The sequence below is a fragment of the Anoplophora glabripennis genome, unplaced genomic scaffold (assembly GCF_000390285.2).
Source record: "Anoplophora glabripennis isolate ALB-LARVAE unplaced genomic scaffold, Agla_2.0 scaffold237, whole genome shotgun sequence".
Classification (NCBI taxonomy): Eukaryota; Metazoa; Arthropoda; class Insecta; order Coleoptera; family Cerambycidae; genus Anoplophora; species Anoplophora glabripennis.
The window spans coordinates 262,607-276,288 of NW_019416676.1; the positions used below are offsets into that span (position 1 = coordinate 262,607).

A 13,682-nucleotide genomic window follows, 5' to 3' on the forward strand; every position below is an offset into this window, starting at 1 on the left:
TGACTTTATACTGTCCAGTCTGCCACAGAATCTCACCCTGTACATGATATGTGTGAAACGCAGTTTGCTTCTCCATATGCCAACCGTAATGAATATAAACAAGTTAATAGAACTGTCCTTGAATCGCGAAAGTATATCTTTCTGGCCACATATTTCATTTGTAGTAACTACATGTCCGATACAATTGATCTCTAAACACTTGCTGATTAGAGATCGTGTTTTTTTATGGCATTTCCTCCAACTTTATTTTCTCATGACGTGAAGATTATTTACTCTAGGCCCTAGAGTAAATAATCTTCACAACCCCCTAGAGTCTAGGGGTTGTCTTGAATAAAATTCTAATTCTTGACACTCTATACAAGATCGATGATCGATCGATGACTTGCTGAAATATTGAATAAAATCGAGTTTAAAATACTAATTTTTTACCCAATATGTAGTAAATGCCAAACGTTGCGGCAGAAACTTGGCAACAGCGCACGAGTATGCTGAGTTTATTATTTGTAAGTTGCCAGTCCTTGTCATGTATACAGGATGTAAGGACTTTGACTGCCATTACTTCAGCATGAGATAGAGTATTCATAAATGAACAAAAAAGTTGTATATTACAGGGATGTAAGATTGACAGTTTTCAAAATACAGCGAGTATTAATATTTCATCACAACTTGACAACAGCGCTGATGCACACCAAGTATACATGCGGCAGACTTGTCCTATGGAAAAAATGTAAACAGCTGTTATTGTGAAACATTTAGTAAATTTAAAGACGATTTTTTCGTTTTGTAGTACAAAGATAGTGTTGTGCTTTAATTTTAGCTTGAATTTTAGTAATTATGATTATCTTAAAACAGGAACTTAGCTTTTAATCAAATTACGTATTTGAGAAATCTGTGAAATACGTATTAAAAATAATTTAGGTACTTACCAAAAAGCAAAATTCAATAATTTTTAAACGCACAAGTACGAAACAAACTACAATATAAGCTCAAAATGTCCACCACCATTTTCGAGGCACGCACGACTCCTTCGAATCCAATTTTCGCGCATTCGTTGTAGTAGGGGAGCCCACGATGCTAAACGGGGATTTACTCGAGCGTCGTAGGGACCGATTGGATTTTGAAGATTAGATGTTAGAAAGAATATGATGTATACCCTTTCACCGGTGGGGGAGCGCCTACAAGCTTTCAAAAATGTAAAAAAAAACAGTCACATGGAAATACTCGAGCATGTCAGATATTGGTAGTGTATATGCCCTACGTGTCTCCGATAACGGAGATATGTTAATCTGCTGATTTGGATGGTGGGGGCGAACGAAGCTCCCATTCAAAAGACTGACGATTCGGATGTGACGCAAACTCGTGGCAGCTTTTTGAAAATACAAAAAAGAAAACGCCATTTTGAAATACTCGAGCGCGTCAGATTTTCATATAGACGGTTTAGCTTGATGCCCTGGTTGTGCTGATCCATAATCTGACGATTATTTGGAGGGATTTTCTTAATCTGACGGTTTGAAAAAAAAAAAATTTCATATTTTTTTTTTTAAATCACTGAATGTGACCAATAAAAAGCACGGAAAATAGCATACAAATAAAAACAAATAATAAATTTTGTTGAAATTTGTAAAAAAAGTTTTTTATTTTATTTTCTGCACACGTAAATCTATTTCTTTTAATTATAATACATATAAACACATATAATATATACTTTCGGTAATCTCTTTCTCTGATAAAATTACAAATGACAAAGACGTAAAAAAAATTATGGTCGAGGTTAAAAAAAACTATATATTTAAAGTTTTTTATCGTTTTCTTGATGGGTAATAACATTACAAAATTAAGAGTCCGTCACGCGCTTGAAATAAACCCATTTTAAGGGTTCGGCCCATAACACATATTTGGAAAACGAATAAACATAGCGGCCCAAATAAAAAAACAATCGAAAGACAAAGTGTTTTCCTACTGCTGTCTTGTAACAGTTTTTTCAAAATTGGTTTCTAATTGTTTAAATTTAAAGAGTAAACTATGCAAGAAATCGTCATATTTACAATTTATTTACGTAAAAATAGAGGCTTAAATCAAAAATTGCTTACAAGAGGGAAGTGGGTCTATCTTTTAGCTTTGCAATGATACCAAAATTATATTGATTTGATAAAAATTACTCAAAATTCTATGCTAAATCCCGAACGTCTACAACTTCAGAAACGAATATATTTTAAATGCTGCAACCACGTGTGTTTTACTCAGTGGGATGGGCTTAGAGATTGGTAATTGCGGACAGGACCGGAGTTCAAAGAAATATCTAGTCAGTGATAATCTATACGTTTTCAATTGAGAGTATTGAATTAATCGATCTTGCGGGGTTCGATTCTTTTATTTTCATTGGAAGAAGTTTTTGCATCCAATTAGATATTATATCAGAGATTGATATAAAAACTATCTTGAGTTAAAAGTTGTACGGCACAGCCAGGCAACGTTATTTCTAGCGGAAAACTAAAAAATGTATTTTTTAATAAATGTTTTTACTGCACTATCAGCGGTAATAATTAAATTTTTAATAGTAATAGTATATTTAATTTGTACAGCACAACATTTCGGCGTTTCCATCCCAGCCCATGTTTATTAAAGGAAATGCCGACAATAATCCCGTTTTCGTTTTTTGCCGTTTTTCTTGAGAAAGTATACGTTTTTTGTTTCCAAATGCACCTGGTCATACTAGTGAAATAACTCAATTATGATCGAGTGCTCGTTGATGAATATTGACGATTTTTAATTATTTTTGGTCATATTGAACTTATTCTCCGAGATTTCTATTCGGATGCCAGTTATTAAAAATGACTGCCGCTTCTTGATGAGTTTTATAATCATCTCCCACAATCAAAACTATTTAAATTTTCTCCTAAGAAGTTAACAGAGCTGCCATTTCTTGTATTTTATAAATTGTAACTAGCGTTTTGACGTTTGCTATCAAAAATTCCATTGGTTTGTCAGTGCATCTTACAGGAGAAGGTAAGGTAGTCGGATTTTTGTAATTTTTGATATTTATGGTATGTGTAGTTTGGACCTTGAATAAGAATTTTTCGAAGTAGTTCGACGCAACGTTCATAAATTACCGAGATAATCAATTTTGAAGTTTTACCTGACAGCTAAATCCACTAGCATTATGTGACCCATTTTTCAACTGGGAGCGTGGCGTAATTGGTAGCGTTCGGGACTGACAGTCACGAGATGGCTGGTTCGAGTCCGTCGCGTGACATTTTTTTTTTTCAAAACGCACCATATAGTTTTTTATTATTTTTTTCATCTCGAAAATTATGAACAAACGAAATATTATAGTAAACACTTACGTATATGTAGAAATATTCTTCAAATATTTCATTAAAATGCACAATTGGTTGATAAACAATATTTATTATGAATTAACAATAAAGTTTCTTTAAAAAAAAACAAACAAGGTCAGGTAGGTTTTTTATTTTAATTTTAGTATTTGATATTTTACGCAGTGTGGCATAAGCCAGAATGATAGTTATCATAGAAACATGGGAAGCAGAAACTTTCTATGCCCGAGCAGGTGTGTTTTTTTAATCACGACCCACACAACCTAGCTCAAAATGTTAATTAAACACTTGAAAAATATTCCTACATACAGTTATCATAATATTTCGTTTGTTCATAATTTTCGAGATCAGAAAAAAAAAGAAAGGAAGCTAGATGCTTAAAAAATTTCTGCTTCCCATTTTTTTTATGATAACTACTATTCTGGCTCGTGCCACACTGCGTGTCAAATAGTAACATAAATATAAAATAAAAGAACATCCTACCTGACCTCGTTTGTTTTTTTTAATGAAATCTTATTGTTAGTTCATAATAAATATTGTTTATCAACCAATTGTGCTTTTTAATGAAATATTTGAATATTCCTACATATACATAAGTATTTATTATAATATTTCGTTTGTTCATAATTTTCGAGATGAAAAAAAAAAATAAAATACCATATGGTGCGTTATGAAAAAAAAAAAAAATTTCACGCGACGGACTCGAACTAGCGATATACTGACTGTCAGTTCCTAACGCTACCTATTAGGCCACGCTCCCAGTTGAGGAGTGTGTCACATCTAGTGGATTTAGCTGTCAGGTAAAACTTCAAAATCGATTATCTCGGTAAATTATGAACGTAGCGTAGAACTACTTCGAAAAATTGTTATTCAAGGTCCAAACTACACATACCATAAATATCAAAAATTACAAAAATCCGACTACCTTACCTGTTAGATTTAATGTCTATCTCTAGACGTAAATTATCAATGCTAATACGGAGAAGAGTTTGTAAAAATAACAAAATCTGTTTTTTAATGGTAAATGAATAATATTGGATACCTGACCGTAGTTTTCTATTTGGATCAACTTTAAATAACGATTGTCGATATTTTAAAAAATAAAGGTACTTTACTCTTGAGCAAAATTTACATTTTTCGACAAACCTCGTATACGACTGCAAAAAATTGAAATCTGATTATTTCATTTTGGATTTTAGGCCATGCAGAACTCTTCATCAAGAATAACTTTTTCTCATAAAACCAAAAAAGAGAAGGAGCGTTAAATTGACGTCCACGGGATGTCGGTTATTCAATTTTGTATTGCGATGAAATTTGTTTGTACAATTGCGGTACAATAATTGTATTAATTCTAAATTGACACAATTATTGAAGTAAAAATTGTAACGTTAGTTTCACGTTTAAATCAACCTAAATACGTTCACTGTAAAATCATCGTAGTGGGAGAGCGATAGTCTCCGCCTCCAGCTGTAACGCCCGTGCACCCGACCCCGCAGCGATACCTTAGCAGTGTACAGAGAACAGACTTAAGATTCCACATGTCATAAAACCCCTGTGTACCAAATTTAGTGATTCAGAGATATTAAAAAAATATTATTCTTAGGGGCGGACTTCAGGGTGCTCTAACTCCGAAAGAGGGGGCCACTTGGCAAAAATAAAAAATACGGGTCCCCTAAATTTGTCTTAAGAATCTGTGACCAAGTTTTGTTGCATTAACTTCGGGACACCCTGTACATAATAACAGAAAGAATGATCAAAAATTTGATGTTTAATAACACATTAATAGCGATTTCCTGGTAAACGGTTACATTTATCGGCATGAACAAAGAGTACATATTTTTTTCTGATATTGTTTCTCTTTTCAATAAAGTTTAAATTTCTGTGATGTTTAGTAAGAGAAAAAAGTTATAAACCAAACAAATTTTGAATTCTAGGTAAAGTGCCCTCTAGAGGCGCATAATGAAACTTTTCTCTGACTGGTCCAATAGAGCTTCATCTACTTAGTGGGAGAGACTGATCGAACATGAATTAAATAAGTTATTTAAATAAAAAAATTTTAAAAATTAACTTCGACAAGCTGTAACTTGCAAACAATTGACAATTCGAAAAAAAAATTTCATTACATACTGCTATTATTTTAATCCATAGAATCACCTCCCGGAGATTCCTGACGGAGTTTCAAAACAACATGTATTTCCCTGCAGCTGCACGCGCTAAACTTTATTAACGATTTTTGTTACTTCGGCTTGTGGAAATCGGCAGATTATATTTTTCCCATTATCCTTGAATTATTTCCTTCAAAATAAAAAAAAAATATCGACCGCGCTCGAGAATGTCGAGGTGACGTTTTTTTTTGCAACTCTGTGACCTTCCGACTGCCTTACGTCATCCTCAAATCGCCAGATTATTGAAATGCACAACTCCCAAAATCCCCTCTTGGGCTCCCCTACTATTGGAAAACACCTCAAGAAAAGGAAATAATGGCACGCAAAAAACACCCCGACACGGTCGAATCCAGATACCAACTGAACTGCGTATTGGTGGTTGCTGGACACCTTAACACCTCGTGTTAATAAACCGCCGCACCGTTGCCACATTGCTCGATTTTGTACTCATTTCCACAACACCCCGTATAAAAAATATGACCTACAAACTACAGCGATATCAGTATCCTTCAAATTCTATTGGAAGTTGGAGTTAGCCAATTTAAACTGCACCATCTTGTATTATAATATATATTAAAAAAATACGTGCATACAATATTAGGTTGTAAATTGTCCGTTTGTAGTTTTTTTGAAACCAAGCCAGAACCCTCCCTCGGCGTTCATAGCGAAACTCTTCTTGGAAATCTTCAGGGGAATAACAGTCTTCTCGATAGGCACCAGTTCGAAGTGCAACAAGGTGTGGAAAATCACGGCTTTTATCATCAACAAAGCGAACCTAGAACCGATGCAGTTACGTGGACCCAAACCAAAAGGGAGGTAGGTGTATGGTTTGATGTCACCCTTATTCTCGTCACTGAACCTGTCTGGATCAAACCGGTCTGGATTCGGGTAGTAGTTTGGATCGTGATGTATGGCGTAGACCGGCAACCAGATGGCGTCGTTTACCTTCAAATCTACCGGTATCTCTCCTGGTAAGACAGGTTCGATGGTGTAGGGCTTGGTGCACACTCTTTCTATTACTAAGTTGATGGGATATTTCCTTAAAGTCTCTAAAAATACCAGATTTGGTAAATGTGACCCAAACACTGTCATCACTAACCTGATATGACCATGTCCAAGTACTTCATCTGGAGTAGTGCGTCGTAGGTCAGCTTTCCTTTGCATGCTTTCCAAGTGGAGTAAACCTCTTCTCTAAGTCTTTCTTGGACATCTTGGTTCACGGTCAATTCGTAGGTGGTGAAGCACATCACTGATGACACAGAGTCGAAACCAGCGATGAAGAAGATCAAGGCTTGGGCGGTTATTTCCTCGTTTGTTAGAACTTTGTTGACTTTTCCTTTTTCTAAAACATTCCTTTTTGTTCATCCTGCACGATAAAATAAATAAATTACCTAGGCTCCTAGGGGATTCTTGAGCTGTAGCAAATCCTGTGTCGACGTCGTTAGTTTCTTCTTCTTTCTGGGTTCCTTTGCGTGTCTCTAATAAAATATGTATCATATCTGGCCGTACAATTCCTTTCTCTTCTCTCACTTTGATGGCTTCGTCTATCAGACCTCTGAAGAATGTGGATACGTCGTCGGTAAACAGTTGAATTTTCATTATCTGAAATATTTGAAAAAGTAAAAGTACTAATAATAGTTATGAGCTAAGGATACTATGATGTATCTTTTCTCAAAAAAAAATATACTAGCTTGTATAACAATGCAACCAAAGTTTGTTCTTGGATGCACCATATATTCCCTTCATTTTTTGTCCCTACACATTTCTTTTGTATAACAACGTGTTAAACCAAACATCAATTATGATACAACGGCCAAGCAAAACAAATGCATGGGAATCGGATCTGGTGAACTAGGCAGTCAGGGTTGTCGAGCCAAACTAAAATATGGGGGTGTCTCATTGTGTTTAAACCATATTCGTAGTCTAAGGAACGTCTACAAGCAGTTCAGTTACCGGTTTCTTTTCAAGAATCACCAGTAAATGTTTCTTTCGGCCTAAAAAGAAATCACTTACGCTGACAGCATCCCATAAATTCACAGAAACTGACATTAAAATCGGGATCTACTATCATGAAAGAGTTTTTGTCAGATTAAATGTGATTATTACGGAGACTCGTTATCACAAAAACATTTTATGCAATTTTTAGATGATCAAGGAAATCTTTCAGGATAATTTTTTCTAGTTTTGTAACAATTCCCGTCGGAAAACATAAATCATATTAACAATTTAGGTAAAGGGTGAATTTTTGACTAATTTTTTTTACAAAACGGCTGTTTTCAGTGACAAATACTAAGAGTATCTTTTGTAGGTAAAATTGAATAGTGCGACATAAAAAAGTTATGGTACAACACTGTATGTGGTACCTTCGATCATTAAACAAAAAACTAAGTAAATATTTGAGTTTCTCATCATTAATACTCCCAGTTTCTTGAATTTCGTCAAATTGCTATGTTATGGAACAAAGATATAATTTAAAGTACCAAACAATTTTTTTTGGACCTCAAGAACCAAGCTTTTGTGGACCCATGTTCATATGAACTTTTTATCTTAAAATTAGTCACATATTCAGCCTTTAAAGATTGTATAAGTACTTAGTAAACACCCTGCATATACAAGCTTTTATTATTTTACATATTATCTTCAGCATGTTATTTATTAAATTAAGAAAAGTTTTATCGTAGGTACATATTTTTTTGCAGACTGAAAAAAAAGATAATATACAGGACGATTCACAAATTTATCCAAAAAAATTTGGGAATAGATGCGGCTTGAGAAATGGAGTCAATAACGTAAAAAAATGTTTGAAAAATCCTTATAGATTCCGAGAAAAAAATTATTGAAGTACTTTCAACCATTACATAGCTAGACAACTGAAGTCTCTAGCGTCATTTGTAATACGTGTGGAGAGCCACGTGGCCTCAGCGACTCGGAATACTGAAATCCGATTTTACAGTCGTCGTTGCTATAGTGTTTACAGTAGGTTTTTAGTAGTTAGTGTCAAAAATGGCTTGCGTGTATAGCAAGCCAGAGTGAATAGATGGATATCGTTTTAAAACCACAAATTAATTTTAGTAAATAATAATAACAATAGCGGCAAAATCAGTTGAATTTGCTGATATAAAATAGATGCTATAAAATTCTATTTATTCCTTTCCTTGCGAAATTCTTTCAAGTTTTTATCCGTTTTTATCACTGACGTGACGGACGCATTTGTGCCAGGTCAGGTTTTACAGTGGGCCAGTTTCCAGTGCCGTGCGAAAGCTTATTTTTAAATCATTTTTGAACCGCCCTTTTTGGTTTTTTCTTTACAAAATTGTATTTGTACGAGTCCCCTGTACATCCTGAATTATTTTTCGGATAAGTTTTGAATCACCCTGTATATAATTCCAAGATGAAAATACGGTTGCAAATGTTTCTTTATAAAAAGTATTACCGTAAGAAATATTTGTAAAAGCGATATAATCGTGTGATTTCACCATTTTCACTTATTCTGAATTTTAGCTAAGTAATACGATTTCCAAACTGTAAAGTTTTTAAATACATCTCTGTACATATATTACTTGCAGCAGGTAAATTGTGGAGGGTCTGTGGTAATATAATGTATCAAAATATACACTTCTTGTATCATTAATCCAGTCACTAACTGGTAAAATATACAAAAAGAGCGAAAAATTAAGATAAGCATATGAAAACAATTATGGGTGAAAATAGGGATGAAACAGGGTGGTCATTTTTTAGGACTTTTTGTTTATTTAGAAAACACCCTGTATATAATTTTCTGAACATAATATGCGAAAGCTACGGATCGTACTATTTAACTTACATTCTTGATGGGTGGCACTAACATGTACAAAAAGAACTTTATGTTCTTCCAGATGCCGCCAAAATCTATAGACTTCTGTCCCATCAAGTAAAACTGGTTGTTTGGATTCTCCAAAGAGTCGACTTGTATCCCACAAGCCGTAGTGGCGATTACATCACTGGAAAAGCGAGATAATGCATTCTTCATTTCAACCTCAATAACATCCTCGTCTTTTTTCAGGAAATACTGCGCGAAATTTTCAGAGATTTCAATTATCAGGTTGAACATGAACTTCATTTTGCTGCTCGTGAAGCAAGGGCTTAATAGAGTCCTCATCTCTCGCCATTCCCGACCTAGAAAGAGATGATGTAAAATGGCCAACATCGATTAAGGTTATTTTGATTTATTTAAGCTCAACCAAGTACTTGGACAAAGACAAAATAAAGATGACTGAAGATTGAAGATTTACCTTGTAGGGCGAACAAACTCTTTGAGAATAACGGATCACCATCTGTTGGCATGAAAGTGATATGGTCAGTGAAGTGATCGAAATCCTTGATAGCCACTTGTTTCAGTAGTTCTGGATCCTTTATGACCAGTAGTGGGTAGTAGAAATTGTACATTCCGGTGTATCTAAAATAAACAATGGTATTTAGTTTCGTTTTTAAAATGATTCTTTGGCACGAACAATGTGTTTTATACATAAAAGCACAAAAGTTATTATAGAAGCAACACAGTACAAATTAGGATGTGGTAAAATATATGCAGTGTCAGCCAAATGGAATAAATTCAATGATAAATAAATGGGGGTGTGTTCGAAAAAGCGCTCGGACACGTCGATTGGTATTTTTAGTTGCGCATTTTCTTCAATAAAAACTTTATATACAGGGTGTGTCATGTAACAGTGGTCAATACCAGCTTTCTTGGATTAAATGCAATACCCTGTATATTATGCAATTTTTGGATTCTTCAAAAATTCTAGACATATTTCATGTACAATGTCCTGTATATATCTTCAACTGTTTCGGAAATACTAAGTGTTTTCAGATTTATTCCAAAAATTACCATTAAAAAAAGAAAATTATTTGATGACAGAAATTCGCTACACCACACTCAAAAACTAATAAGTAATACTGTTTATTTATTGATAATGTAATAAAAAAAATCTCAATGTAGGAGATGACCAAAATCCTAATCTTAAATAGAAATTTCTTCTAACGTTACTCAACATCTCAGGCGTGACCGATCTAATCGCAAGCGTTATTCGTCTTCTTAAATCAGCGAAGCCGAGGGGTTTAGTTTTGTATACAATACTTTTGTCATATCCTCATAAGAAGAAGTCTAATGGTGTCAGATCCGGGGATCGTGCTGGCCATTCCATCGATCCGCGCTTCCCTATCCACCGATTTGGAAATATTCGGTCGAGAAACTGCTGCTTTTTTTATCTTCTATTTTACTAATTGTCCCTTGAGATATAGGCGGTAAATTTGGAAATCTTTCATGAAATAAGCGAGCAACTTCCATTTCTGTTCGTGTGTTATAACCAATCATCTGTACAATTGTTATTTTGTGCATTTCTGGTAAATGAACCATTTTTCTAATATGCAGTTAACGAAATTCAAACGACTTGACAACTACTGTCATGCAGGCAGACAACACGTTGCTAAGGCCAGGCGTTTTAAACAAAATTAAACCAAACTATTTATGGTTTTCTTTTATTTTTTCATATAAGTAAAAAGGAACCCTGAAATGGTTTTTGCTTACTTTCTCATTATGAAGAGGTGAATAGGAAATACATATTGAGTGTGTTGTAGCGAATTTCTGTAATCAAATAATTAATTTTTTAATATTAATTTTTGCAATAAATCTGAAAAACTTAATATTTCCGAAACAGTTGAAGATAGGTATAGGACATTGTACATGAAACATGTCTAGTATTAGAAAATAAGAAAGTTGGTATTGACCACTGTTACATAAAATACCCTGTATAAAAAGTTTTTGTTGAAAAAAATGCGCAACTAAAAATACCAGTCGGCGTATCCGAGCGTTTTTTCGAATACGCCCCCATTTATTTATTACTGAATTTATTCCATTTGGCTTATACATATTGTAAACATAGTCAAATATGAGTGAAAAGCTCGAGAGCCTTCAGTTTAATTAAACAAGCGCTTGGAGTAGCCAGAATCACCAGATACTAAACGTTACTCTTTCTGTTTTCCGTTCTTACCTGGTTCCAGGACTCTGGTCGTAAATACTTTGCACCACGTCTGTCCATGTCTGTGTATGTATTATAGCTCCCAAAGTGTGGCCGAATAAAAACATAGGTTTCCCTTGGGTAATGCCACGGTCTTTGAAATAGTTCAGTTTTTTATTAATGTAATAGTAAAAGAAAGCCACCACTATAATCGTTGCGACAATTATCATCAACATTGTGCCGGTTTTTAGCAACTGGTAGTAAAAAATTTATTGATGCAAGAGAAGATCTAAAAGAAATATAAAGTTTAAAGATTTGAGATTATTGTATTGCTTCGAATTATTTATTAATGTTATTTTTTAGCGCCTTTTTTATTTAACTGGCTATTTCTGTCGCAGTGAAAAGTGACAGAGAATTTCAATAAATTACCCGTGGCACCAAAAAGACCAGTTAAGGAGTGGAATTTATAAATTTTGTATCGAATAAATCAGAAAAGATTCGTAAGTACTGAGACGGTAGAGAATTGTTCAGGATATCATTATAAACAGAAATAATACATATAAAGTATTTATTGTGATATTTCGAACAATTATCTATATTTTAATACTAAGTCATCAATAAAACACACTATTGACTATCCTAAAAAATCAAAAGAAAAACATATTTGAATATTTTGAACTTTTTAAGGGAGCAAAAATATTATACTAAGGTCTAAATTGGCATATTTTTATCCTAGAAACTTCTTGAACTATTTGCTGTTATGGAAGTCTGTCTGCATGTACAGGGTGTCCTATTTAAGAAGGATTCTTTCATAGCTCTGGTAATATAATTTATACAAAAAATATTCAGTTTATTCAAGAGGTGCTTTTTAATTGGGATTATGATACATATTTCTTGAATTATCCATATACCTCTTTGAGAAAAACATGGATCAAGCTTGATATCAATAAATAACCAGAAAGATAGACTAGACACACTTAGATCGGTCCTATGAGTTTTAATTTTTTTAACCATATACATAGTTCTCACGGAATTTAACAGTAACAAATAGACTCCAACATATCTTAAAATAAAGGAATTTATCCTTTAATGAATCCGTACTTAGAACTTCGACGGTCCATAATTATTAGTTTTTTATTTGAAACGTAATTAATAAGTAAATTACACAGAATATATCTTTTTTCATGCTTGAAATACTGCCAAAAATTTCCTTTAAAAATGTTAAATAAAACAGAAACGGTACGTTTCAAAACGCATGTATTTTTATGGAATTAAGCCTTACATTAGAAATATAAAATAGGAAATTAGGTAACACCCAGAAGAAATGACACATCCTGAACAACTGAAGTTAATTTTAAAACGCGAAAACATGTTTTGGTTTAACCTTCATTCAAAACACTTTTTTGTATTATTCATATTAGCAGAATAATGGAAGAATCCATCTTAAATGGGACACCCTGTATGTTTACGGTCATAATATTTTTATTTTGATATACATTCAGAAAACAAGAGCGTATTATTACAATAAATAATTTTTGACCTTACCTCAAATTATTATGTCTATAAACATTACTAACACGAACGCATCTAATTTATAGATTGGCATAAATATATTTTTATATTTCGTCTCGAGTCTATATTTTATAGATTTAAATAATTTCAGAAGCCGACTGTACCGCGATCATACACATATTGGATGGTTTGAAAGCAAGCAAGGAACGCAATAAGGTTAGGTCTACACATATTTCCTCGTTAGACAATTAATGGACAATCTGAACTTACATACAGAGTGAGACAAGATTGACGGAAATACTGGGCGAAATCGGTTATTGAAGATTTATTAAACCGAAAATACATATTTTTTTTTTGTATTTTTTAAGAGAATGAATGAATTGTAAACATCTAATAGTTTTAAAAATATCATATCACTTTTTATTTTTTATTTTTTTTGGAGCGCTAGATATATATTTTTTTAATTGAGGTCTTTACAAAAATGAAACACATTGAGTAGGACAGCTTTTCCAGTGAATATTAAAAAAAGGCATGAAAATATTAAAGAGAGTGGAATGTTGAAAAAAATTGTAAGTGACAAAAATAACTCCGCATACTAAAATTATAGAAACAATTATTGGCCATGGATATTTGATACATCGTTGTTAAACTCAGGAATTTCATACATATATTTT

The 13,682-nt window shown here is 33.4% G+C and overlaps 1 protein-coding gene across 1 annotated transcript; it reads right to left on the bottom strand.

Annotated features, from left to right (window-relative positions):
- Positions 1-6,054: 6,054 nt before the first annotated feature.
- LOC108904006 (cytochrome P450 9e2-like) lies at positions 6,055-13,203 on the bottom strand. Its single transcript, XM_018706372.1, has 7 exons — positions 13,042-13,203; positions 11,530-11,785; positions 9,772-9,935; positions 9,324-9,655; positions 6,892-7,102; positions 6,600-6,842; positions 6,055-6,549 (listed from the first exon to the last, which is right to left on the bottom strand). Exons 2-7 carry the CDS (start codon positions 11,730-11,732, stop codon positions 6,098-6,100), a joined length of 1,605 nt encoding a protein of 534 aa, XP_018561888.1. The 5' UTR covers positions 11,733-11,785; positions 13,042-13,203; the 3' UTR covers positions 6,055-6,097.
- Positions 13,204-13,682: the final 479 nt, after the last annotated feature.